The sequence below is a fragment of the Ambystoma mexicanum genome, chromosome 3p (assembly GCF_040938575.1).
Source record: "Ambystoma mexicanum isolate Mex_15411 chromosome 3p, UKY_AmexF1_1, whole genome shotgun sequence".
NCBI classification, from domain to species: Eukaryota; Metazoa; Chordata; class Amphibia; order Caudata; family Ambystomatidae; genus Ambystoma; species Ambystoma mexicanum.
In genome coordinates, this window is record NC_090925.1 from 1,134,762,453 (window position 1) to 1,134,788,851 (window position 26,399).

At 45.7% G+C, this 26,399-nt stretch overlaps 1 protein-coding gene and 1 pseudogene across 6 annotated transcripts in view; one reads left to right on the forward strand and one right to left on the reverse strand.

Moving 5' to 3' along the window:
* Positions 1 to 26,399, forward strand: part of ACSL6 (acyl-CoA synthetase long chain family member 6) — a 774,575-nt gene that overhangs the window by 287,164 nt on the left and 461,012 nt on the right. For all 6 annotated transcript variants that reach the window (XM_069652522.1, XM_069652521.1, XM_069652520.1 and 3 more), the window contains 4 exons: positions 6,294 to 6,358; positions 6,859 to 6,960; positions 15,699 to 15,798; positions 23,597 to 23,775. In XM_069652522.1, the coding sequence (XP_069508623.1) occupies positions 6,294 to 6,358; positions 6,859 to 6,960; positions 15,699 to 15,798; positions 23,597 to 23,775 (446 nt within the window). The remainder of the gene's footprint in view (positions 1 to 6,293; positions 6,359 to 6,858; positions 6,961 to 15,698; positions 15,799 to 23,596; positions 23,776 to 26,399) is intronic.
* LOC138581462 (CCAAT/enhancer-binding protein alpha-like) lies at positions 11,189 to 13,406 on the reverse strand (annotated as a pseudogene).

Below are 26,399 nucleotides of genomic sequence, written 5' to 3' on the forward strand. Positions count from 1 at the left end.
TTGATGTATGAGCGCCTTACAAATGCACAGCGAAATAAATAAAATACATTTCTCCAGTTTACAGTGGATCTTAACATCATCCGTGTAGCCCATTCCCAGAATTATTATTATTTTTATTACTGTATTTATTGAGCAGGAACCTAGCTTTGGGAAGCAACAGAGCGCTTTACAATCATAGAGGGAAGAATAAGGACAGCAGTCATGTCAGCTGGGCAGTGAATTTGTTTATGGAGAATATTCGATAGGATTGACACTTGTGGCACACAGCAGAGACATGTGTTGGTGCAAAGCCTTTTCCAGGAAATACTTCAAGGGTGAGTGTCCTGTGAAAGCAGCAATTCTTTTCAGCTAAACGTGTACCTTCTAGCAACTGAGACTTCCTAGTATCATCTGCTGAAGTTTAGCTGTATCCTGGAAGGCTTGGAAAATGCATGATATGATATGATATGATATAGGTTATTTATAACGCGCTTAATACCTAGAGGTTTCTAAGCACTGACCCAGGGACCGAACCTGTGGTGCTCTTTGTCGTCTTGCTTCCAAGGCGAGCACGTTGCCCCTGACCTATCCTCCCGAGAGGAAGTTGTCTATGGATATATTAGTTCCTGTACTGGCTACGTAAATCCCTCCCCAAGGATGGACTGGGACATATAATAATCCCAGCAGCAAACAAAATTGGCCGACTTCACGTAAAAATGTGGCCCATATTCTTAAACGACATGTGAAATATTTATATGGCGTACACTGTGAAGTAAGTCACCTCTAGGGACTGTGACTTTTGGAAGGTAACCAACAGTAACGTTAAGTGAATTACCCCGGGTCATACCCATAGGCTAAATGTCGAAGCTATGATTTAAGCTAGTTTGCAATTTAGGTACTTGACCACAATGTTTTGCATGTCTATGTGTACAACAAGTTGCACATATTGTGTATATTTAGGTTTCAATAACTACAATACTTGTATGTTTAATAGAGCTGCCTAGTAAACACATCTTTCTAAACCAACCTGGTGATATGTTTTTTGAAACTCTTATGATAAACAAATTAAGCAAGAAGAGTATGATAACAGCTTTGTTTGTGCGTTAGCACCCAAGGAAGTAGCTCCAGCCAATCAGGAGGCAAGGAACTGCCAATATAAGCCTGCATTCCATTCCTACCTCCTGCACCACTCCCTAAGCCACGATCCTGTTTCCCTCTGCTGATGGACAGGCCCCTTTTCCCTCTTGCCTTGCACTTCCCCACCCCACTGAAAACCTGCCCCCCCTTCCTTCAGCTCACCTCCCTCCAGACACTCTCACTGGGGGTATACCTGGCCAATGCTGCCTCCTGCCCCAGCTCCTTGTCCTGTCAGTTCACCAGCCATCACAGAAATAGCAAGGGGCAATGTCATTTGGTTTGTAGCTTTTTCCTGAGAATTTGGCATGCTCAAGATGTGCAAAACTTTCTTCCCATAATATTAACAGGAAAGACATATTTGCACTGCACCGTCGGACTGCGGTGCTGATATCCTTAATACCTCTGTATGCAGCAGTCTTTGGTGGTAACAGACCTTACCAAGGCCCTCACTCTGCTCGGGCATGCAAAGGCTCTGGCTGGCTGGCTGGCTGGCTGGCTGGCTGGCTGGCTGTTACACCCGAGCCCCACACAAGTTAGGAGAAAACACATCTCTGGATTTTACAAGTGTAATGCACTAAAAGAAACTTGTCTCAAGCTGTCTGTTTATAGTGATTATTTGACAGTTAGGCACTAATATGATCTTGGGGAAACAGTGAAGATTTGCCAAAAGCCCTGATGGCAGGCGAGTTCTTTGTGCATAGCTTGTGCTTACATTCCACGAAGACCCAGCCATTTTGACATAAATAAAATAAAAACAATGGAAACTAGGGCATAAAGACAGACTGTACTAAATGGCACAAGGAACTCGACCTAAAGCATGTCTGAGTTTGGGTGGTGTTGTTTCACAGCAATAACAAATCTATATCTGGAAGTGTGATTGTCCTTTTGCAAAAACAAAATTACAAAACGTAGGCTGAAATAAAACAAACCAACAAGAAGAAAACATATGTTGTCAAAATGACAATATTGAGTACATGAGGTCATCCTGTGCGTATACGGTGTTCCCACCAGTTAGCATGTTGCAGTTCCAAGTCCCCCTCATGCCTGAAAGAGTCTCACAAAGACCAGCAAAAATATGACCAAAATAAGGGCCCCGATTACTATCCGACTCTTTCGGCCAGGGGCCGTATGTCTGACGGGGCAATCCAAAGCCTGTCACTTTCCCGCTTGCTCCCCTCCCGGCTCATCGAATTGCTGCTAGCGTCACACTAGGACCCATCAGTGGTGCGGTTGAAGTGGGTTTGGGCAGTTACCCCGCTACAAACCAAACATTGCTTTCAAGGGACACAATGACAACATTGCTCAGGCGAAATAAAAGGAAACCATGACATTAATTTGTTTTATTGGAGTAGGGTTTCATTTTGCTTAAGTTTGGCTACGACGAGAGATAGACAGCTTAGACATTGTTATTTGATCGTCGAAACTACCTATGTTCAGATACCAGTACAGCCCACGATACGTTTGGGAGCTGTACTAGGTACCGGTTGTTGACTATTTTGGTCAGATTGGAGACAAGCACAGGTTGCTGTTTGTTCTCTATAAAGAAATGTTGGGCTGGACTAAGGTACAACCCTTTTCATCTCGCAGAAAATATTGTTTATTGTTGATCTGCGTGACTTTGGTGTCCTACATAACTCTTTAAGCCTCACTAACTAACTCTTACATATATACAGAGATTAGTTATAATATATCCCCCTGGCTAAATACAATTTGGGGTTCAATTGAGGCTCTTTACTGTCTACGGAATTTATGCACTTTTGAACTAAGTTAGGCACATTGCACTTTTGCTTACATCCTAGGATGTTTAGTAAAATAATATGCACTTTAACTAGATATGTTTAGTATCAATTATATGTTTTTAAGCTGTTTTTAATTGTATGGCAATTGTATATGTGTTTATTAAAGATTGTTTGAATATATCTCGATGATTCCTTGACCTGATCTGTCCCCATAATTGGCTCCCTCACAGTGCGTAGCTTATTCCATTGATTGATTCTATGGTTCTATTCCCATGAACTTCCTTTTTCCCCTCTGGTGGGTCTGTCTTACTTAGGTTCTCCCCTGGGTTCATGGTGTTGGGGACGCCTATTTTTGATTATAAGTTTGGTTTTATGGCAAAGTTGCCCCGTTTGTGAGGATTTGCCATCTGGCAAGGGTGAAGAAGGCTTGGCTGTATTAAATTAAGTAATAAAATGATGTAATCACTCTCCGAAAAAGTGAACTGCTACCCAGATCCCGCTTTCATAAGCTCCATACCAAAGGCATAGTGGCATGTGCCCCGCTGCATCAGTGTCCTGATCTGCAGCGCCAGCTCTCCAGTAGCACAGAGCAAGTTAAGAGGTCACAGGTGCCCCTTTGACAGTTGTGGGACAGCCAAGGTATTTCAGCACAGAGGCTGCATTTACAGTCTGCACCCCTGTACCAAAACCACATAGTCAAGAGGAATTACTATTCTGGTGGTAGTTTAATTGCTAAGCATAAAGCCATACCTTTGTTTAGGGTATGGCGGACATAATGCACATAACGATAAGGAAACTACATCAAATTGATCTCACACATATGTCAGCACTATGAGCCCAGGCCAGCTGTTGAAAGATTGTGTGTATTCTGGTTCTACAGCCTGGCCCTGCCATCTGCAACAGGAATCAAAAGGTGCGCCCATCCCAAAAGGACTGGCCTCACACTAGGGTGCTGCATACCAAAAGGGCCTTTTACGCAATGGGCAAGGGAAGAGGGCAGTGTAGACAGATAGAGCTCGGTATAGTCGGAGGAAGATTCCACCATCTTGTTTCTCTCTATACCTCTTTCCGTCCTGTCTCCTCCACTTCCTTTAACACAGCAATTTCGATATGAAGTCAGAAGGCCAAGACCACTTGTCTCAATGACAGGGATTGGACCCATTAAAGCAGGCTTGCTGTTGTGCAATCGCCTGTGAGCTTTTGCCTATAAAAACAGAAGTCTCCCACTCCTTCTTTGATTCATATCTGGGCTTCAACTCTTCAAGAAGAATTTGGGAGGGTTTATGGTCAATGCATCGAAAAGACAATGCATTGAAAAATATGCATCGAAAATAAATGCATTGAAATTCTATGTTTTACATTAAAAGTACATATCCATTGAAACATTTCCATCGAATGGATATGTACTTTTAAATGTAAAAGATTGCATTTCAATACTTTTATTTTCTATGTTAAAACGTTACATGGAGCTGTCCAGTGCAGACATTTCGGCACTGGCCAGCTCCTTGTAATGTTTTAATGTTTTTTTGTATATTGGGGAGTTCCTCCCCAGCTCCCCCAACCCCAATGCCCACCCCATCTTAACCCTAACCATAGCCCTGACCCTAACCCAACCCTAACCCTTTCCCTAACCCTAATTCTAACCCTTGCCCTATCACTAACCCTAATTCTAACCCTTGCCCTAACCCTAATTCTAACCCTCGCCCTAACCCAACCCTAATTCTAACCCTTGCCCTAACCCTAATTCTAACACTTGCCCTAACTCCAACCCTAATTCTAACCCTTGCCCTAACCCTAATTCTAGCCTTTGCCCTAACCCTAACCCTAACCCTATTTCTTACCCTTGCCCTAACCCTAATTCTAACCCTTGCCCTAACCCCAACCCTAATTCTAACCCTTGCCCTAACCCTAAAATACATCGAAATCCATCGAATTTTATTCAAAGAAAAGGCATTTCGATGGAAATGATTTTCGTTGAATAAAATTCAATGGAACGGACATCGATGGATTTGCATTCGATGAAAAGTCTAGATACCCCTGGGAGGATGTTTTCTTTCTCTCCAAAGTCCTCCGGTTGTGGTGTAAAAGGTGGGCGATCCAAGGGAGAGGCAAGCTCTGCTCCCAAACAATTTTCAGGGCACTTTGGAGCAAGAACTGCCTCTCTGCCAGTGACACAAGATCTCACTCAAGGTGAAGGACCCCTGTGTGTGTTTGCCAGCCTCTCCTGTTTTTGGGAAATGAGAACCAGGACCTATCTTGTTCTTGAGCCCCTGGACTGGAACTTGCAGCAAATGAAGAAACCAAGCACTTGGTCTCTTGCATTTTGACTGTATTTAAACACATTCAAACCAATGGCACCTGTGGCACTTTTGCACTTCTTTCAACTCCTCTGTCGTCTGCTGCTGCTGCCTCCTCGAACCAGTTCACTACTGCACCGTGCAAGCTAAGCACGTTGTTGCCTCAGAAGAATTTGATCTGCTGTGTGCCTCCCTTCAATCCAACACTGAGCATGCTCCCCATCTTGTTCACCGCAACACACCACATCCACACCTGATTTGGACCGCTCGCAAAGCGCTAAAACGCCTGGTTCACCAGGAACAGCAAGAAGGTATTATTGACTGCTTACTCCCCCCTTTGCCCATCTTTAGGTCATAGAGCCTGGTTAGGTCACTTCTAATCCCTTTTTCACACAAACATATATAATTATTGTGAGACTGCCTGTCACCCCTGTTTCATTACCCAGAATGCATCTTTCTATCTCTTTCATATTCTGTGTGCTTTCCACAGGGGTGAGTTTGGTGTAGAGGTGTCAGTTATTTTTGCATATGGTGTGTTTAATTAAAGTATATATTTTATTTTATAGAACCTTGATTGGTCTTTTCTTTATTTTGCACTGTTGTACTTTGCTATTTGGGTTGCTACTGTTCCACATTCGCACCCTTATTAAGAGTAGAATGTGCCTTTCGGACTATGTTATGACAAAAGGCAACGAGATATATCAATTGGCTGTGCCTGTTTCACCTTTATGATGGGGATCACTCTTATTTTGTAGAAGTGGAAGGGTTGACCAGGCAGTTTAGCCAACACTCATCCTTGTACTCCTGCAGGGCAGAAGTCATTTTGTCGCTCCGGTAGTTTGTTGTATCCATGGCTCCTGGCCCAGATTCCATCTTGAACCTACCCAAAGGCTGGTTTCTTTTGGTTCACCTTCTCTTTACCTCAAGCAATGTAAACAAGTATGTTTTGTCAGGAAATGATTAGGTGCAGCAATAAAATACACGAGCCATACTGTCAACAAGGCCCACCTTATTAAAAGTTAATTCTGATGATCTGGCAGAAAACCTCTAAATAGATCAATGTCAATCTTGAAATGCCCCAGTCACTTTTTTACAGACCGGTCCATATTTGAAGTAAATGTGTTTCTTTTCTTCTCACCAGAGAATGGCCCTTGTTTAGGATCCAGGAAGCCCAAGCAGCCTTACCAATGGTTAACCTACAAAGAGGTGAGCACTTTTATTACAGTGTTGTTGCTGCTGCTCACTTAGATCCGGAAATCATAGCACATGACACATATATCTAACTTTAAATAATGTCTGTAGCTAACCACTAGCAGGTTATATATCTCAGTTGGTCAATGTACTTCTTGTAGAGTTCTGAAGGCCACAGTTTTGGAACCTGGCCAGATGTTTTTAATCTGTCTGAGGGCGATTGCATAGGTACCAGTCAGTTGGGTAACAATTACTGTTGTTATCTGTGTGTTGGTGGCATTTTAAACATGTTCAGGGTGTATTATGTTTGTATGTCCTACGGTGCGCACATGAATAACGAGTGCAATTGTCAAGCAAAAAATGTAGGTAAGGATTTTACGAAATTGTGGGAACCTGTTGATGAATTTGCCCCAATATAGTAAAGCAACCTTCAGAGGTTCATAAAAACTATTACTCAGTGACTACATATTTTATGCTTCTTTAATCTGTGAGTGAGTTTTCAACTTTTCTTGCAGGTTTTCGAAAGGGCCGAGTGTTTGGGATCTGGACTCTTGCACCAAGGATGCGTGGCGTCTGCAACTCAGTTCATTGGGGTGTTTGCACAAAACCGTCCAGAGGTAAGTAGCAGGTCTGCAGAAGGGGACCCTGGTGCATAGATCATAGAGGATAAGGTTTGGAGACATAGGAGAAGGCTCTGGTTCAAGTCACCGGGGAGGGTGGAGGTGGTCGGAGGCTTGGTTGAGTATGAAGACCATCATCCTCATTCGGGTGAGGGCAGATGGGGAGAATGAGGAGAACATGGCTTTACACCTCATACTACAGTTTGGGTGATTAAGGGGAAGACAGAGTTGCTCCGCCCCTGCTTTAATATTAATACAAGGAAGAGGAAGTTAAGGAGGGGCCAGTGTTGCATGGAGATTCATCTCGCATGAAGGCAGTGGGCAGAGGTTTTAGAGGAATAGGGGAGGTTGTAGAGGGAGTAGGTTGCAAGGTTCTGTAGTTTATTGATGGTAGGCCAGGGACACAGACACCCAAAGGGGTGGGGGTTGGTTTGGATGAGTTTGAAGACCACCCCCTCATTCTGATGAGTGCAGAGGTTGAGAAACAATGTGAAAAATGGTGTTCTAGGTTTCGCTCTGCATCTGTTCATTTCAACCATGGCCATTCGAGTGACAGGAGGCGTAGGGGGGCGTGGGGAGGGAGCAGAGGTTGACAAGGAGGGATGGGGGCAACCTATGCATGAATTTTAATACAAGTAAGAATAATTTGAAGAGCCGGACTGGTGTTGCATGAAGGGCTACACTGCATGAAGGCGGTGGGCAGAGCTCGTTGAGGAACTCGGACATTGTAAAGGGTATTGAGTTCTTTATTGAGAGGGGAAAACCTGAAACCTCATGCCTAAAAACTCTGCGGTTGACTATAATGGTCAGGCGGAAACATGATGGGGAAGGGAAAAAGGATGGGCAGCCGGAAGTGGGGAGGTAGATGACTGGCCATACAAAAAGCGAGCATTGGGCCTTGGGCAACCAAGTGCAATCCACTGACGGCTGGCAATGAGGCAGTTGCATATATGAGAGATCAGGATTGAAGGTTGGGGAGGAGGAAAGAGATCTTGGTGTCATCATCGCCATTCTGATACCTACAGCGACGGTGCATTCAAAAGCTTTATCTGTTTATCCTGCACCTTAAAAAAAAACAAGGCACAATCTGTAAACTCAGTGGGCAATGGCATTTGCCATTTCTGCGAAGCCAGCTTGACGCTCTCCACCAGGGGAAATCCACCCTGATCTCATTTATCCAGTTAGGGGCAGATTAAGGGTTCCTGCGTCCTGTAACGCATGAATGGGGTGAATGCATGATCTGGGTCTGCCGCGTGTGGACGCAAGCTGGAATTACAGGAGAGTGTTGGACCACTTGGTCGTGCTAGCAGTCAGGATTTTTCCTGTCATTGTAATACGGGCATCAGAATAATCCCCTGTGCGGAGCGATGTCGGACGAATGCTTTGCAAGCACTGTGAGTGGCGAAGGGGCTCTGCGAGATTTTGGCGCAGAGGCGGCTCTGTAGATAGTGAAAAGAGGTGGGGCATCTGGAGACATGAGGAAGCTGGCGAGGTGGAGCCTAAGGAGATTATGAGGAAAGAACATATGGGATGGATTTTGATATGCAGTGAAAGAATGTGAAAGGTATTGCAGATGACATGGTGGTGTTTGAGAAAGGTTTGGAGGCACATGGGGAGGCATCGAAGACTCTTCAGACAGAGTTGAGAGAAACATTTGGAGTTTCTGTGGGAGACACTGGGTTGTCTGGCCTTGGAGACACCACAGAGCGAGTAGTTTGGTGATGCACTAGAACATTGTAAAGCACTGTGGTGACATGAGCTTGGAAATCGTCCCAGATGTGAGGTTCTGGAGACATTGCACAGCACTGTCGTTGAGGAGGTTGGTTTAACGGAAGCGTTGCTAGGGGGGGGCTGAGGAAGGGGCTATAGCCCCGGGTCTTTTGATTGCAGCCCCAGATTGAAGCGCAGGGGCTACAACCAAAAGGCTAGCTAGCCCTGAGTCCCGACAGTCGCGGCATTAGCGTAGCCCAGATCTTTTTCAGACCTAGCCCAGATCTTTTTCAGACCTAGCAACACTTCTTTTTGGTTATTTGGTAAAGAACCGGAAGAGCAAATGGCTTTATTTAAATGGGTAATAATAGTAAGAAGTATTTTTAAGTTTATATGTGTAAAATCAGATTTATGGCCCTACATAAAATACATACATAGATCACCCATAAAATAAATAAAGTAATTAATAAGACCAAAGGAAAAGCCAATGCATCACACAGAGTAGCAAACAAAGTACAAATTATATCTGCACCCAGGGGAGTGGAGCCAGCCAGTCAGGAGACGAGGAACGTGGGCTTGCAACTACTACTTAAGCCTGCGTGTCTTTGCAGTCTCTGTGTCACTCCACTGGTGCTGCCATTTTCTTACCCTCGGGAGCCAGTCCGATTTCCCTCCCTCCTCCCTTCTCCCTCCTCACCCATTTATCTGTGGTTCATTTGTAGGTTGCATGGGGGCCATTTGTTTTTATTTGATTCAAATGGAATCAGGCTTGCACTGTCATCGTGCACCTGATTTGCCCCCTCCCTCCAAATTATATTAGCACCATAAAGAGAGCCCCGGGATGTTAATACGGTTAAGGGACCTGGTAGGGGGTGCAGACTTGACTACTAATGCCCCTAAGCCCTCGGGGGTCCAGAGCAACAGCGGACCATAACCGGCCTACCCCCATGACTTATCTGGTGGTTAACACTGTGAACAATTAAAATCCAAGGCAATCAAATAGCAGTGCAGACCAACAGCCTTCAGAATAAGAGACCCAAGTAATAAAAAGTTTCTGTTTAAGGCTCATCTTAACATTTTAAAAGGTGGAATTCTCTGTTATTTTCTGAGGGAGAGCAATCCTTTCACGCTGAAGGATTTTCTAGTCATTCACTATTTTTTAACCCACATATTTTCATGTTTGCTATTAAACGTGGGGGCAGACCCCGAGCTGGGACATCATGTTTGACTAAATTAGCAAAGTAGATTGGTGAAACACCACGATCACTCTCTAGATCTGAGATAGGACTCGGAGATGGGTTCGGTCCTCCATAATCAGCCAACCAAAAGATGTCGGGGCTTGGGAAACCTGATCATGTTTCCTTAAGAGAAAGATAATAGGTAGAGCAGGGACGTCATTTCACCAAAATGCCAGGGGTAGCCGAAGTGACATCACACAACAGCAAATCTTGACTATATGTAATTGCCTTGGATTTGGTAGGGAATTCTGAAAAAACAATGCTGTCAAGAAAATATTAAGGACAAGTTTGTAGAGGCAATATAATCAATAACATTTTAAATCAAAGTTTATACACAAACTGAAAGGGAATACATACATGGTTCATCATCAGGGAGACCAAGAGGCTGACACCACGACATTGCACTCCTATATGCTGCGGACCTTATATGTCATTAAGCATAGATGTCTGAGCTATGTGGTCAGTGACATATATGGTTGAGTAGACCTTGCTAGGATTCAAACTTATGATAGGCAGAACACACGTACACCCCAGCAGTGAGCACTTAACCCACTGAGCTATCTTACCAGCTATTTATCCTTAAATGTGCATACCACAGGTTTTGGTAATGTGTTGGCAATTGAGGTTACATTTCTTATTAACATAACACTTATTATTTCAGTGCTTCGAGGCAACAGGGATGTGTCATGGCACACTAGCAAACCTGATAATTGTAATGCTATATTTTTATTAAAGGACTTGTGAGGTTGGTGGGTAGATATCCTCATAAATGTTTCTTTTTAACAGCACAATTAATTCTACAGCATATTGTGTCACAATTGGATAGCTCAGAGAGTTTAAATCATATGGCTTTTTTCTATTCCTGCTGCAAAATGTGCTGGTGAATGTGTTTCGACCTGAGGACGGGAACAGCTCGCTTGCGTCCCTCAGTGTAGGAATCTCTGCCCCCATAGCAAAAATCAAAAGCTGCCACCCATATATGCACAGAAAGTGAAATACACAAATTTAGTTCCATAGACCTTTCCCTTTTAGAAGAAAGTGCACAAGACAAGCTGTGTGCAGATGCAGTTGCTGAGGAGAGGTGCTGTAATTGGGAGGCCAGGAGAACTATTTTGAGGCACATGTGTGAAGAACAAGGCTGAGATTGGCAAGGCATCTCTGGCCAGGCAAAGATCGGGTGTGCACCCAGCTCTGACGTGCCTGTCACCCAGAGGGCAAAGCTGGTATCAGTTTCAGAGAACAGCTTTTCATAGCACCCTCAGGGGAGCAGGGATAAGTCACAATGAGGGGGTCCGGCCCAGCAGACACTTCCTCCAGTTCTTACCATGCCACCTTAGCACCAGCAGTGAGATGTTCAGATCAGTCTGGAGGGGGCTCATCACAGGGTCCTGAATCAGTTCTGTCTTCCTTGATATAAAGTTCAGGCCAGTAGCAATAGTGGTTAGCAGTGGGGGACAGTGGTGCAGCGGGCTGGGTATGGGAGTTGAGGGCTGCGTGGAGTGGCCAGGCTTCAGGTGCATGGTGGTTTGCACACAGTGAGCAGTTTGCTTCTGCAGGTGCGACCCCGGTGTGTCAGGGTTACAGGGTTGAGCGTGGCCTGGGGCGGGAAGTCCTCGTGGAGCTCCTGCTTGATATGCAGGGGCCGCGGGTCCACTTTGCTGTCCATGCAGTAGGAGATGCAGCTGCACATGGGTGCTGGCAGAAAGTATTGCTACTCGGCGGCGGGTTTGGTGCCGCTGCTGTGAAAGAGGTTGTCCAGGAACTTGTTGTTGAATGTGGCTGGCTCGAAGATGGCACTGATGTCTGTGGATCTCTCCTGGTCACAGAGGTCGCTGGCGAGCGACTCCCGGTATCAGAAGGACAGCTGCTGGTGCTGCAGCCGGGACTCCTCCTCGGACAGGTGCAGCAGTTCAATGGAGCTCCTATATCCTCCAAAGCATGGCGAGCAGCTGTGAGAATCCAGTGTAAGGCAGCGTATGGCTGCCATGATGGAGCAGTGAAGCAGGGGACGTCAACCATGAGCTTGAGTTTCGAGAACACGCAAGACATAGTGGGGCTGCGCCCGCCTCCCAGGCAGTCATCATGGAGCTTGCCTTGCACTTTTTAAAAATAGTTTGTTGTTTTCAATAGGTCACAGGGGAGACAGCAGGGGTCTCTGTAACCTCTAGCGACCCCCAAATGACATCCCTGAGGTAGAGTGAGGCTGTTTTTGTCTGTTTGTGCTTTGCTCAAAGATTCTTTACAAATCTCAAAGTTAATTAACTTGTAATACTCCGGTCTAGACTTCACTACATCCTGTAGTAGCTCTTTACAGTGATTTATATCTAGCAAGAGGCACACTCTTCTGATGTTAAAAAGGTAATGATAACGAGCAGCCTTTTCTACCACATCAACATGGGGGGGGGGACAGCAAGATACCAACAATGTCACCCAGATACCTGGCCGATGCACCATGACTGGTGGGAGCCCAGATGGTCAAGTCATAGGATGGGTAGAGGGCTGTGGAGGACACAGTCTATGAGCAAGACCACAATCATTTAAGGACCAGCCAGTTGTTCTGCATCCATCACTGCATCCCCCCCCCCCCCCTCAGGCAATCTGCCACCACCTCTGCATCATGGGAGTGACTGAGAAGGACAGTCAGGATCTGGGTGCCGTCAGCATATAACCGGTGCTATGTACCAAAATCCTCCACCAACTGGGCAAGGAGTATATGTAGATGTCAAATAATGAACGATAGAGAGAAAAGCCCAACGCAACTCCACCAGGCGCTGGGTGGCTGCGTGAGATGTCTTTCTCCAGCTGCACTCTCTAGCTTCTCTCCCTTAGAAAGATTGAATCTAGGCTAGCAATGCCTGGTGTTCTCCAAGTGGTGGATCAGGATCCCATGGTCCATGGTGTAAAATGCTGCTGACAGATCCAGTGTAGTGGGTCGTCCCCTGTGCCCCAGGTCTAGCAGCCAGAAGAGCCATTGTTTCAGTGCTCCTTATAGGCCGAAAACCAGCCTGCCAGTCTAATAGAAGATCTTCCCATTCCAGAAAATTTCATGGCTGGTAAATACTGCTTCTTCTTTTAAGATTTTCCAAATAAACGGGAGGCTTGAGATAGATGTAGAACTTGCTTGTAGCACAGGACGAAAGAAGGGGACAAACCAGAGCCTCTTTAAGGATTGAAGGTACTATAACACTTTGAAATGAGGCCTTGACAATGATATGATATGATATGATAGTTTATTTTGCACTTTATACCCAGAGGTTTCTAAGCACAGACTGGGGGTCGAACCTGTGTTGCTCTGTGTCGTCTTGCTTCCAAGGTGAGCATGTTGCCCCTGAGCTATCATCCTGAGATGATCGCTAGGTCATCAGCTATTGCCATCATCTGATTTCTCAGGAATCTCGCTGGGTACAGATCTATAGATCGTTTGAAAGATCTGACCTTGGCAATAATATCCAAACTTGACAGGAATCCAAAATTGTGGAAGCCCTCAGAGACCATGTGTGAGGAGAATAAGGGAAAGTTTCAAACTTCGGACTAAATTGTACCACAAATTGTGCTCATTTTAAATATAAAATAAAAGGCTAAACTATCTAATTAGAATTGGGAAGGGACAAAGCCGATAAACAACAACCACAATTACAGAAAAATAACCACAAGCTATAATCTTAAGAGATAGGTGCCCAAAACTATAAAATACTTTTGATTAAAGTTCAGATCCTAAAAGATGTCAGAAAGCGGAAAAAGAAATGCCACTCCCATTTTTACATATTCTATCCTTGCATAATGTTGAGAAAACAGGCAGTGAATCTTCTTTTAAGACTGTCAGAAGTCATGGGGAAACCACATTTCTGTTAATACTAATAAATCCAAATATTGATATATTAATAGATCATGCAAGGCCCTAGCATTTTTATTTCCCGCACAAGTATTTGATTGAATGCAAAGCAGAGTCTTACAGTACTAGTCTCCTGGTTTGGAAGTGCTGTAGGGATATCCAGTGCGGCTCTTCTCTCCAGATTAGTTCAATGGGAATGTGAGTCAAGCGTCTGGGATAGAATGGAAAGAAGAATTTCACACGGTCGCGCATGAATTCCTGTTATTTGGGATTCCCTGTTTATTATTGGGCCACGTACCATGGTACACACAAGAATAACCAGAGAAAGCAGAATGCAATCACATCCCCATGTTTTCAATAAAGAATAGTAATCCATGCAACTCTCCACATATAACTGTGCTTCTCCAAAGCACCCTTGCAAGTGTTAAAGAAATGAGAACACAAGAGTAGGTTAAGGGTAGGAGCAGAATAAGGAAGGGGAAGGAGACGACTAAATGGTCCATAACAGGTGCACAGTCTACAACACCATGTGTAATTATCCACTGTATTTCAATTGACTACCTCTGTTCTCCAAACTGCCGTAAAGGGGCAAATCATGAAAACCAAATGTCAGGGAGTGGGATAACAGACCAGCACAGAACTAAATACAACTGCTAAATGAAAGCGTAGAAGAGTTTAAGTAGGGGGTGATGTGCCTCCCCAATTCCCACTTCATATGACATCCTGCATAAGAATGTCTCTGCCACCTACGGATCCTCAAAGAAGACACTTTTTTTAAACACTCGTGTACGAGCGCGATATAAATAAATTATCATATGATATCATTATCATACAGCATCTTCAGTTTTGCAGGCAATCAACCGATGCAGGTATTTTTAGGTCCGAAAGAACGCTCTGCATACTCAATTATTTTCTCCTCCTATTCAGTGAAGGGACACTTAGCTCGGGGAAGAGGAGAATTCTCTGCCCTTGAAGTTGTGTGTGGTTCCATCAGAGCCCGAAAGGCATTGTTTCAAATCAAATTCCCCCCCCTAACCTAGATAATGACAACATGGGAAGGAAAAATGGAGGGAGACTATTTGCTGTCACACCTAAACAAAAGGCTAACAAATCGAAATACCCAACAAGACCCCATTACTGCACACACCTACACAGATACACATTTCTAACAGGAGGCAGGGTTCACATTATGTCATGTTACCGTGCTTTTGTATTGTACCGAATCACTGCCGTAGTCGACTCAAAACGCATGGTGTATTGTGTCCCAACCTGGGAAACCCAGCTTTCCATTTCCTAGTAGTACAGGTGCTCTACCAGAGATAGGTGGGAGAGAGAAAGTCTTGTTTTACAAAGTGCCCCGAACAATGTAGTTTCTTCGTCCAATTCTATTAAATCGGCATCAATGCCTCAATATCCCATTATGATTTGCGCCAATTTTCCGTTTTATTCTCCTTACTGGGATACATGTTCTATTTTCATGCTACCTTTGCTATCAATCAAATTCACTACTTCAGAAAAACACATTTTTATATGTACCTTTTGTATTTACATTTGCGCAAAACTAAATATTGGGGAAAGGAAACCCAGGTGAAAATAATTGTGCAATTTATAGAAATAGATGTTAAGATGTACCCACTGCTGCGCTAAACAGCACTGCACGTCATAACATACACCAGCATTTAAGGTCTCCAGGTCCAGGAACGCATACCTGCTAACATGCCCCATTGCCTTTGAGAGATGGTAGTCCAGACCTAGCGTTTTCTTGGCATTCTGCAAATTGCAGTCCTGAATGGCAACATTGTATATCCAGGACTACAAGTCCCAGAATGCAAAGAGAAAGGAAGGCAGTATGTTGCCATATATATTAGAACAGAATGACTTGTACTGCCCACCTATCTTTTACAGTCCTCCAATTTTGCCAATGGTAGATCATGTTTTTTATCCTTTCTTTCCAGTGGATTATCTCTGAGCTGGCTTGCTACTCCTACTCGATGGTGGTTGTTCCTCTCTATGATACCTTGGGCCAGGGAGCCATTCGTTACATCATCAATACAGGTAACTATGGCCTTGGTATTGGCATACAGTTCAAGTGACCCGATAGTGATTGCCCTTCATGTCCTGTCCTCTCTCTTTGTTCATAAATGCTTGCTCATTGCCTTGCCATTTCATTGCCAGAATCTGGGAAATGGTCATATTCATAAAGGGTAGGCTGTGTCGGGCATCTCATTTATGTATTAGGAGTAATGCATGCCTTAGTCCATGTGCCTAGTAATAAGCAGAAGGCACCCTTGGTAAACATCACTGTGAGAGGCCCACAGGTACATTTAAAAAGACATTTAAAAAAAGAAAATAAATTCCATTAAAGTAAAATGTGATACCAAAAAACATTGGGTATAGGCCAGAAGCTGACATTACATGGTCTCCATGTCAATACACACACTCATGTTGTCCATCTTAAAGCACAGGCACTAATTTACACAATGATTTTCCATCGTGTTTCATAGAAAATGCTTTTAGGCCTGTTGGTCCATTGGCATTTTGTCCTGGAGCGAGGGACCCTCAGCAATGTTATAAGGAAAATGGAAGGTCCACTGATGCCCTCGGGTCTGGTGCGCATTATAAATAAATAAACTAACAAACGTAGCCGTATTTCACCAAAGAGCAGCAGGCTGATAGAAAAACATAATCTCGGGTGAACTTTCTTTAGTAAACCCTTAAATATACGATTCCCCACAGATTCCAACTATCGGAACTGTATCAAACTTCCTTCAGGGATCAAGCAGGGAGGTTCTGGTGAGTTTGGATTTCCAGGTTATTTAAGGCATGCAGGGGGCGGGTTTGTGATCATTCTTGTGGCAGAGGTAGTGGAAAGAGCTTGCTGGCTGCTTGGTTTATGCAGTTCTTTCTTCACTGATGGTTTTACTCCCACTACCTGAATCATTACCTGCCAATGCTCCACTAATCCCCTTTGTAAAGCAGTTTTCTCAGCCCTTATTACACTTTCTGTATTTGCTACCGGGTGCCGTGCTTCTGGCCAAAGTGCTGATCCTTCTGTTCGAGAAACACAATAACGGTAGATGAACCTTTACGTTGAGTTGTATTCGGGTAGCTGAGGGAAAGGTATCAATAGATTAGGTTGGTTATATTGTAAAAATCCCAAAGTTGGATCAAGGCAGGCAGTTGTATTCACTGGCTGTGGCTGAGTGTGCCATACTTTACTATGGAGGAGGGAATCCCAGTGACATACACACACATGTAGACGAAATCAAACTCTGGACTCGAATCTTGGGTGAAGTTAGTTTGGTAAATCTTCAAAAGCAGCACCGCAGAGTGAATAGGTCATGTGCTAGTGGTCTACCTTTTGAAAAAATAATTTCAAGTCCAGCCCAAATGTCAGTTCTTTAAAAAGATGTATCATTCTCCCCAACTGGTCACTATGATTACACCCATCAACTAACACCCTGACATAAGGATTTTGAAATGTATGAAGTGGTATAAAAAGCACCCCAAGGAAGCCACCACCTAGGATACAGAGGCATGCTAGGACAAGTGTTCAAATTGAAGGTATTATAACTTTAGTGGAAATGGATGAGTTGAACACTAAGAACACGAGTCCATGAGTCGGCAAGATGGACATGCCGAAATGCTGACACCGCATCTTAGACTGCGCTGTCCTCCAGCCTCCCCCAGATGACTACCAAACCATAATGCATGCAATGTGTGCTTGAACTCCAGAATAGGCGACCACACTGATGCCCCTGTATTAAGGCACTTTACACCACATGGGGCTGGGGGGCCACCACAGGTGTCATAGCAGAAGCTAATGCCGCTGCGGTTGATGGGTACAGCTTCAGCTACCGCTGAGTTCACTGATGAGGTTGCAGATGACCGCCATCTTCAGAAGTGCTGGTAGATGCTTCCTTGCCACCGCTGCAGTGTATCCTGGAGTCAGGGGCTGAGACAGCCACCCGGGTCTTATAGTTGGCTTTGTGCCACCACCGAATGTGGTTTTGCATTGCAGTTGTGCCAAATGCATAAGGCTCACTATTCTTGCCTCATCTCTCACTCGTGTTGCATAGCTTGCGCGCAGCTGTGCACACATCTGCCTGCACCTTGCTTTCTGGCAGGGGGAAGTACTGCCATACACAGGAAACGCCCATTGTAGATGCTGACGGGGTCATTCCCTTTTCTCTGTCACATCCTTGCCCCCTCCACCTCAATAGAGCCGCCAGCAGCAGCGCTGTCAGGTTCCTCCTCCTCCTCCTCCTCCTCCTCTTGCGGTCATTCCTCTTCCTGTCCCTCTTCTCCAGTCCCCCATGTGCCCCCTGCACTGCATGCACCACCTCAGCCTCCAGCTGCACATTCACCGCCTCATGTTCTGGCAGCTGCCTCTGCCCCCCAGGGCTCTCACCTACCTCCTTATGCTCCACCTCCTGCTGCTCCTCCGCCTGTTCCTCCTCCTCTTCCAATGTCTAAATGCCTCTAAAGAGGTCCAGTGCGGCCTTTCTTCAATCTATCTCCAAAGAACTCGCTTCAAACTCACAGCAGGGAAGGTGCAAACAGCAAAACATACTAGAAGACATTATTTGTATCGAGCTGTGGGGATTGACGTAAAGAGTTTCACAAAGGAGTATTTTTCAGGTGCAGGGGGCTATGAAGGGTAAAGGAAAGCGTCGCTGACTGTGTGTCACAGAGGTTTTAACAAAGGAAGGACATTGTTTAAGGAACTTCATACATACAACTAGCACAATAAAAAATAATATGTCACAGAGAATCAGATGTCTGTAAGGCACAAATGATTGCCTGAAATGGCTAAAGCACAATCACTCCTGCTCTCAACGCTCTACTAGCTAAACACATCCCGAAGGGAAACAGGAAGTGATTCTACCCTTTTACAGCCCACTCTACAGATTCTGGGGCTATGATGGGCCCACTGTATCTCCCTGAGAGGTTCCTTCATTCCGACTGGCCCACTAAACTTTCACCCACGTGGAACCATGAACGCAAGCTTGAGCATGATTTGGGCGTACAGGCGAATCTTGGCAGAAACTGAGGGTTGCCTGAACTCTGACTATGGAGTCCAGTTTACTTGGCAAATTTGGTGAGAATCCGTGTTCTCTGGCACTATTCAATTGGCATCCATTTATTTTGATTATCAAACTGTCACCACCTTACATCATCCATGAAAAAGATTTTAAAAGTTCATAGAGAGAAAAACATGCATTGGCAGAGTTAATGCTCTTCCCGGGATGCCACTGTATCCTTGAGCTGAAACAGCCAATCTGCTCTACGCAATTGATGCTTATAATATAGATGGCTCTGAAATGATGTTGATGCGACAGGTGCTCCATCCCCATAGGTTGACTCTTCCCCACTTGAGGAATGGAGAATCCTCTTCTCTGTCTGAATCCCACCAACAAGGGTCCCCTCCTTCCTCTACTTAATGGTCTTTTTTCAGTGCGCCAACCAGCCCAGATCACCCGCGTTTTGCCATTATTTGCTCCAGGCACGAGGTACGCATCTGGTCCAATGCTGAGCTGCGCGCTTCCACTCTCCACAGTAAAAACGAAGAAGAAAAAATACCACTCAGTTGTTTTTTCTGCACCACACCCCACAACAAGAATACTGTCAAGGTCCCTCGTGCCGATCACACCTCACTCTCGTGTCACTACCCTGAGACAACCCTGAGGAGGCACAGACAAAGCCACCGACAACAAACCCCTTGCCATCTGCCACAGTTGCACCCCAGGGCTGGGGACAAGCGGCAGGACAAACCCAGACATGCTAATGGGCAGCGAATGGCATGGTGCTTCATACAGAATCCATGTAAGATTATCTGGTGGGGATCGCTGTGTCATGTCGTGGAGTTTGGCATTTGATGGCACGGTAACTAAGGAGTCATTTCACGGTACAACGTATGAAAGAGGCTTCATGGTAGAGGACCTGGTTGCTTTAAGGCATCTCCTATTTTGGCAGCGAAGAGCTATTTTTTTGCATGGAAATGGGTCATATGGTCGGCGGTCTGAAGGCTGGTTTTGGTGGGGCACAATGTGGTTCCTAGAAAAGGGCGATTTGTGGCATCTGAAGGCACACGTGACCCTCAGTCTGTTCGAAACATTAGCGGATTGGAAGTTTGCTCGGAAAAAGGGTGGCAAGGTCGCAAGACCTTGTAGAGAGAGCTCTCTAGTCCGCAATCAATTTTACCTTTTGGCTGAAGATTTTAGTGCTGGGGTTCTAAGGAGGTCCCGAAGTCATGGGCTTGGTGCTAGTGGTAGGTGGTGTCTGGTGATGTTCAAAGCTGAGTGGAGTTCAGCTAACAGGGAAGTATTCAGTCGATGAAATGTGACGTCACTTTGGAAAATGAGGCGGCGTCGCTCTGTAAGGGAGAGGTTGAGGAGCCAAGGCATCATTTGTGAACTGACTAATCCTTGAAGTTCACCTGTCAGAAGGGACACAATCATACAGCTTTTTCTGTTGCCTCGGGAGGATAGCCCAGGGGCAACGTACTCGCCTTGAAAGCAAGACAACGCGGAGCAACACGGGTTTGATCCCCGGGTCCGCGCTTCGAAACCTCTGGGTATTAAGCACGTTACAAATAACCAATCATAATCGCATTATATTGTGTTGATGTGCATCGCGCGCCTACACTAGCGGATCTGAAAGATCTTGGCGCTACACACATGCTCTGTGCCAAGATACCCCCTTCCATTACCAATGATACCATGCCACAGATTTTTAAGCCCCTCCCGTATCCCTCCGTAGCCTGCAATCACTACATCATTCTCATTCAGTGTTCATTATATCCTTTAAAAATCTATTTGCCAGCATTTGCTTGTTGGAGAACTGTGTGTTATGATAAGTCAATCGTGCTATGACATTTGTGGACCCCCGCTATCCCTGGAACATAGTAATGAATATGAGGAGACATTGTAACGCAGCTTTGAAAAAAACTACTGGCTGCCGTCTGGCAATCCACTCTCGAGGTAAAACAGCCATCAAGCCCGGTCTTCCACCACAATGGAAGAAGGACTACAGCGAGTCGTGGATGGATCGCTGTCAATCATCCCGCAGCAGCAGGGCGATACTTCTCACAGACGCTGCCGAAGGAGAGTTTCTATGAACTTTCCACCTCAACCTGAGCCGAATTCTCTAATCGCACAAGATCTCAGTGCTGCTCCTGCCAGCACGCTGCTTCATATCAATGATCACATTACCGCGTAATTCCACCGGTGGACCTCGCGCAAGCGTTAGCAGGTGCATCAGGTCCCCCTGAAAGCAGCATTTGTCAGTACGATTTCATTTCATCTTCAGTGTTTGATTTCTCGCTTTCTGCCCTACACCCCAGCGTGCAGCTTCAAATCCCCAATGGAAGCCCTTATCTCTGACTCCCGGTGTCTGAATCTGATACAAGGTCGCCTTATTCTCGCTCTAGATCTCAAACTCACCAGCTCCTAGAGCATGGAATATAAAAGAAACAGTGCCCATAATTACCTACACACACTACCCATCTCATGCAGGCCTTCACAGGGGAGATTCCACCTGGGAATGTCAGGGCCTAGGCAGGCGTCATGGGGATGAGCATCCTTCCCAAGGGAAAGCCTACAATGCGGCTGCTGGATTTCCTAGTGAAGCCTGGGGATAACAGCTATCCTCCTTCCTGCATCGACGGCCATGGACAAGCAACAGAGGAAGTTCATGACTGGCAGGAAACACATTACTATAGTCTAGTATTTCATAGCATTGTTATTATTCATGGGCCGCATAATTACAAACGACTAGAATGCCCCACCCAGACAGCTTCACACTGGAGGGTTACCACCCACCAAAACCACTGGCAACATTTCATAACATCACTCGAGCCCCCTTAAGGTAGTGAACCTTTTCCACGAATCCATTTAAACATTATGGATCTGAATCAGTAATAGTTCAAAAGCTCCGCGTGAAGCCACACAATAAAGGCAATGTCGCCACAACCATGACACGAATAGCCAAAGGAATACATTTCTCAAAGGTGTTCAGTAATCACAGACTGGTGCATGGAATGTCTGTCTCTCTTCTGAAATTGAATAGGCTCTTCTGGGCTCAGACACACATTCAGGGATCTCCCACTCCCCTCCTCGAGAGCCCACCCTCAATCATGCGTTCAGGATATCCGCACAGGATGCAGTGATTCAGGATAGGTAGACACATGAAGAAAAAGGCGGGGAAACTCCGGGGTGGCCAGTCATTGACCCGTGTGTGAGCATGTGCGCGTGTGTGTGGGGGGGTGGGCAGTGTGTTGTGACCACCAATGAGACACAGTAAAAGTGTGGGGGGGGGGCGTACCAAGCCGTAAAGGGTGCCCCAACATCAACACATAGATTGCCATCGAGTACATGCACCCTGGCCTCTGTCCTCATATATTTTTCACTTTTTATTGTCCCCACCCACAACCCTCCAGAGGCGGATTGACGCTTTTGCCCCGTGTATTAAGTCAGTAGCGCACCATTGACTCTCAAATCCCTACTATCTTCCTTGTTTGCCCATCCCCCTTCATGCTTTTTTCTGGCCCCCAAAACCAGGGAATACCAGAAGACAAACAGATAATATTAGAGGAAACTGCATCGTTCCCTTTATCCTCTGGAGTAACCATGTGCCACCAAACAAACTGTCTCGGTTAAGAGGAAACCATCCAGCGAGCCCTTCCGCAGCTGGATCCAATATGCACACCACGAAGATAAGCCTCCTTGGCAGGCTTGATCCTTTCCCCCATAAATATAGCACCTTGGATAGTGTCGATCCGCGGACCAAATCCCTTTCCCCCGGTATTCTCTCAGAATACCAAGAAAACTTTGACTCCAGCTCTTTGGTTTCCACCAGTTGGCGGGTCTACTATTCAGGACAAATTTGGTTAAAAATTGAAGCATTTTCTTGCTCAATTACCTTCCCTATTTTTCTCTCTTCTCGTCCTTTCCCTCTCTCCTTCTCTCTCACATTAATATACTTTTTTGAGTGCGGAATGTGTAGGTTTCTTTTGAATGATGTTCTGCCTTTTTGTGTTTATCTGTGTGCCCGAAAGGCTGGACAGCCGAAATGTGTCTGAATAGAATCATTATCTAAATCGTAGCTAGACCAATAAGCCCCCGCCATTTCGGCTTGGGAGCTCGGGGCGCCAAAGGCAGACCTCCCCAGTAAGCACTAGGTCGCCATATTGTACGCGCCATTTTACCATAACATTAAACGTGTCCGATACTGGTGAATCTCGGAACATGGCAAAGCACACGGGCGGGTAAAGTTTGCTGGGAGATGGCCCATTCTGTGGTAGATGTGCGTCTTTGGTCGAGGAAGCTCTCCCTAAGCAATTTTGCTACGCTGTGGGGTAAAGCTCAAAATGGCGAATGCCTCACCGACCTTTTGGGCCATTATGAATTGATGCATCTTCATGAAGAGTTTCAGGTGGAGAGTAGGCGCCTGATTCACAGAAGTGTTTTAAAATGGCGCAATCCCACTGGGAAACGCTCTGTCAATCAGGCCCTGTGTGTACAAAACGCATTTGAAAATATGCTTTCTGGCTGCATGCTCGGCGGGGACAGCTTTGCCCAACTGTTTCAGTCACCACACTGTTGCTAAACACAGAAACTGCTGCTTCAGAAAGGTTGGGCGTTTTATTTATTTGTCTCCTTACTCTAAAACTTCTGCATCCTCTAATTCTCGCTTCCCTTACTTTCCATTTTCGATCAATCTTTGTCCCTTTGTAGCTCAAGTATGCTAGTGCTGTTTTTAGAGCGAGCGGACTTCTCCGCAGCGACACATTTGTACTTTCTCAATCCTTTTTTGCTTTGTCACTCTGTCTTATTGCTTGCTTCTTTTCTAGCTGACATTTCGACAGTGATTTGTGACAAAGTGGAAAAGGCCCGGCTCCTCCTGGACCACGTGGAGAAGGGCGAAACTCCAGGCCTCCGCTCCATCATCCTGATGGACCCCTTGGAAGGCGAGCTGAAGGAGCGGGGAGCTAAGTGTGCCGTCAAAGTGCAGTCCATGGAGGAAATAGAGGTGAGTCGTGTGCCCCACAGGGCTTCTAGAGGTACCAACCAGCTATTAAGCTGGGCAGTGCCCGCCCCAGCAGGGGCCAGAGTGCCAGGTCAAAAAAAGGGTTTTCCTGGGTGTACCTAGGGATTGGGGGGGAGTAGCACATAGCTCAGTGCCTCACCCACAAACCATATATTCACTTGTGGGAAACAGTACCACTTTTTAGGGTCCAAATATATGTACACAGATCCTAAGGGCACACAAAGGATTAAGCACTTGGCTCTCCGTACCTTCATCATTTAAAACCCTGAAATCCCCAGGAAAACAGCACATAGCTTTAAACCTTTTTACATTGCATAACTCACAAAGTTAGACCCTAAATTCGTCCCTCAGGATTGTGGTAAATAGCCATTCTGGTTCTTCATGAGGTGTTTTGGTTTTTAGGCAGATGTAAAAGAATGGGGGCGGGTAACAGGAAGACAGGACGTGATGTAGGTGGTGGGAGGAAGGAGGTGTAAGTGGGATATAGGGCTGCCCCTGCCATTAAAGCCCATTTGAATGTATGGGAAATATGCCGATACAAGGTCGGAGGGGGGCATAACGTGAGCTGGGAACGTTTCATTTCTTTACTTTTTGTGACACATTTTGAGTACTATCAAAGAGCAGGTTTTTGGGACTAGTTTTAAAACATATTGGGTTAGTCACATTGATCAAAGCTACCAGATGCACGGTTCAGTAACTCGTCAAACAGGCCCACTTTGACCCGGAAACTGTCACGGGCCTGTCCTTCCGGAACTGTCCTGCGATTCCTGCTGCCCTACAGGTCAGGACACCCAGCATACATCCGTGTGTTGGGCCGCCCAGCTTCCCCGTCCGACTAAGACAATTGCTGCCTTTTGTGAAAAGTACAGTAATGGAGGCATTTGCTGCAAGCCATGATTTAAAGCCCAACTCATTTAACCAGAATATTTATGTCTTGCTATCAGTAAAAGCAACGCCAACGTATGAGCCTCTGCGGTGGAAATCATAGAAGAAAGGCCAGCATTTCATTTGATATAAAAGCTCTAGATTGTAGTGTCTGTTTCTATAGATGCTCTTTACATACTGTATGTCCTTGAGGCGTGATAGGCTGTGATGCTGCTGAAGCACCCCAGCAACACTTTCAACATGTAAACACACAGATATCTCATTAAAAGTGTGGCGGTCCGGAAATAAGGGGAGCAGTTTCACCGTAATGGTACCCTTGCCAGACTGCCACACTACAACTCTACGGGCGGGGGCCGTTGCGCCTGGCAGGTCTGATCTGTCGGGTGTAACGGCACCCGCCCGCAGAGTTTCCACAGAAGCACCAACTCCATTGGCAACAGTGCCAGTGCTTCCGAACCCCATGGGAATGGGGACTTAGACTTTCCGGCCGCCTGATATCCCAGGCCGCTGGAACTTGTAATGTCTGGTGGCACCGGCATCTCAGGCGGCGGAAACAGAGTTATGAGTCCGGCGGCAACCCGCCTGTAGCACTGGCTGGTTACCGTTGGACTTGTAATGAGGCCCTTTTTCTCTAGGGGGCATCAGACCCCTTCCTCCTACCTGCAAGTACAGATGATCTTCCGAGAGGCAGTTTAATTTGCAGTTGGATAAATATAAATAAATTAATATGAGCCTAATATCGACATAGACTACACCACAGCAGACATTCCTACATGTACAGATAATGTTAGGGTGTCAGTTTGCATCATCTCTCATATTCCTACAAATGCAGACAATGTTCGCTCCTTCCAATGACATCATCATGGACGTTCCGCTAGTACCCATAATGTTAGCCACTGGAAGCACCTCAGCGCACACCGCACTGGAAGCACAGCTCAGGTTAGCTCTGCAGGCCACATCATCACAGACATTCTTGTAAAAACCAACGATGGCAGGTTTGGGGGTGACAGGATTCAAGACCTTCATACATGCGAAAACGGTTCCATGTGTTAATATCTCCGCAAAAATATTGCGATACAAAAATATTGCCTAATTTTGCGGCGATATTGACCCATAGACCCGCGGGGGACACCCCTGCAACCCCTGTATTATTTTAAAATGTGCAGGGGACACCTCCGCAGCCCCCGCTCCCACAAAATATCCTCCCCAAAAATATCGCCTATGGCGAGACAAACGCGCATATGTATGGCAATATTTTTGGTGGGGATATTTTGTAGGGATAACGCGAAAACAAGTCAGGGCATCAGCTCGCCTCATCCCAGAGCGGCTCACCCATATCTATCTAGTTTTTTTTTATATAGCGATACAAACCCTCAAGTATCTATGCGCTGAAATAATAGTTTATATTATTATCCCACAGTGTGGTGCTCAATTTATTGACCTTGGGAGGACAAAAAGCTGAGTTGGTACTGCAGAGGATTCTAACCTGCGTACAGATGTCAGAACAAGCGCTAAGCTCGCTGTGCTATTTGACTGGCTATACAGAGTGGCCAGTAGAGTAGGTCCACCCTAATTTTCGGGACACGAAAACCTACCTAGAAATGGCAACCTTCAGAACTTTGATTCATTGTTTACTAAGTCCAAAGTGGCCAACACTTCCTATCTAGAGTATGTCATCAAACATGTACTGGCAAACTCATTAAAACCAAAACCGGACCAGT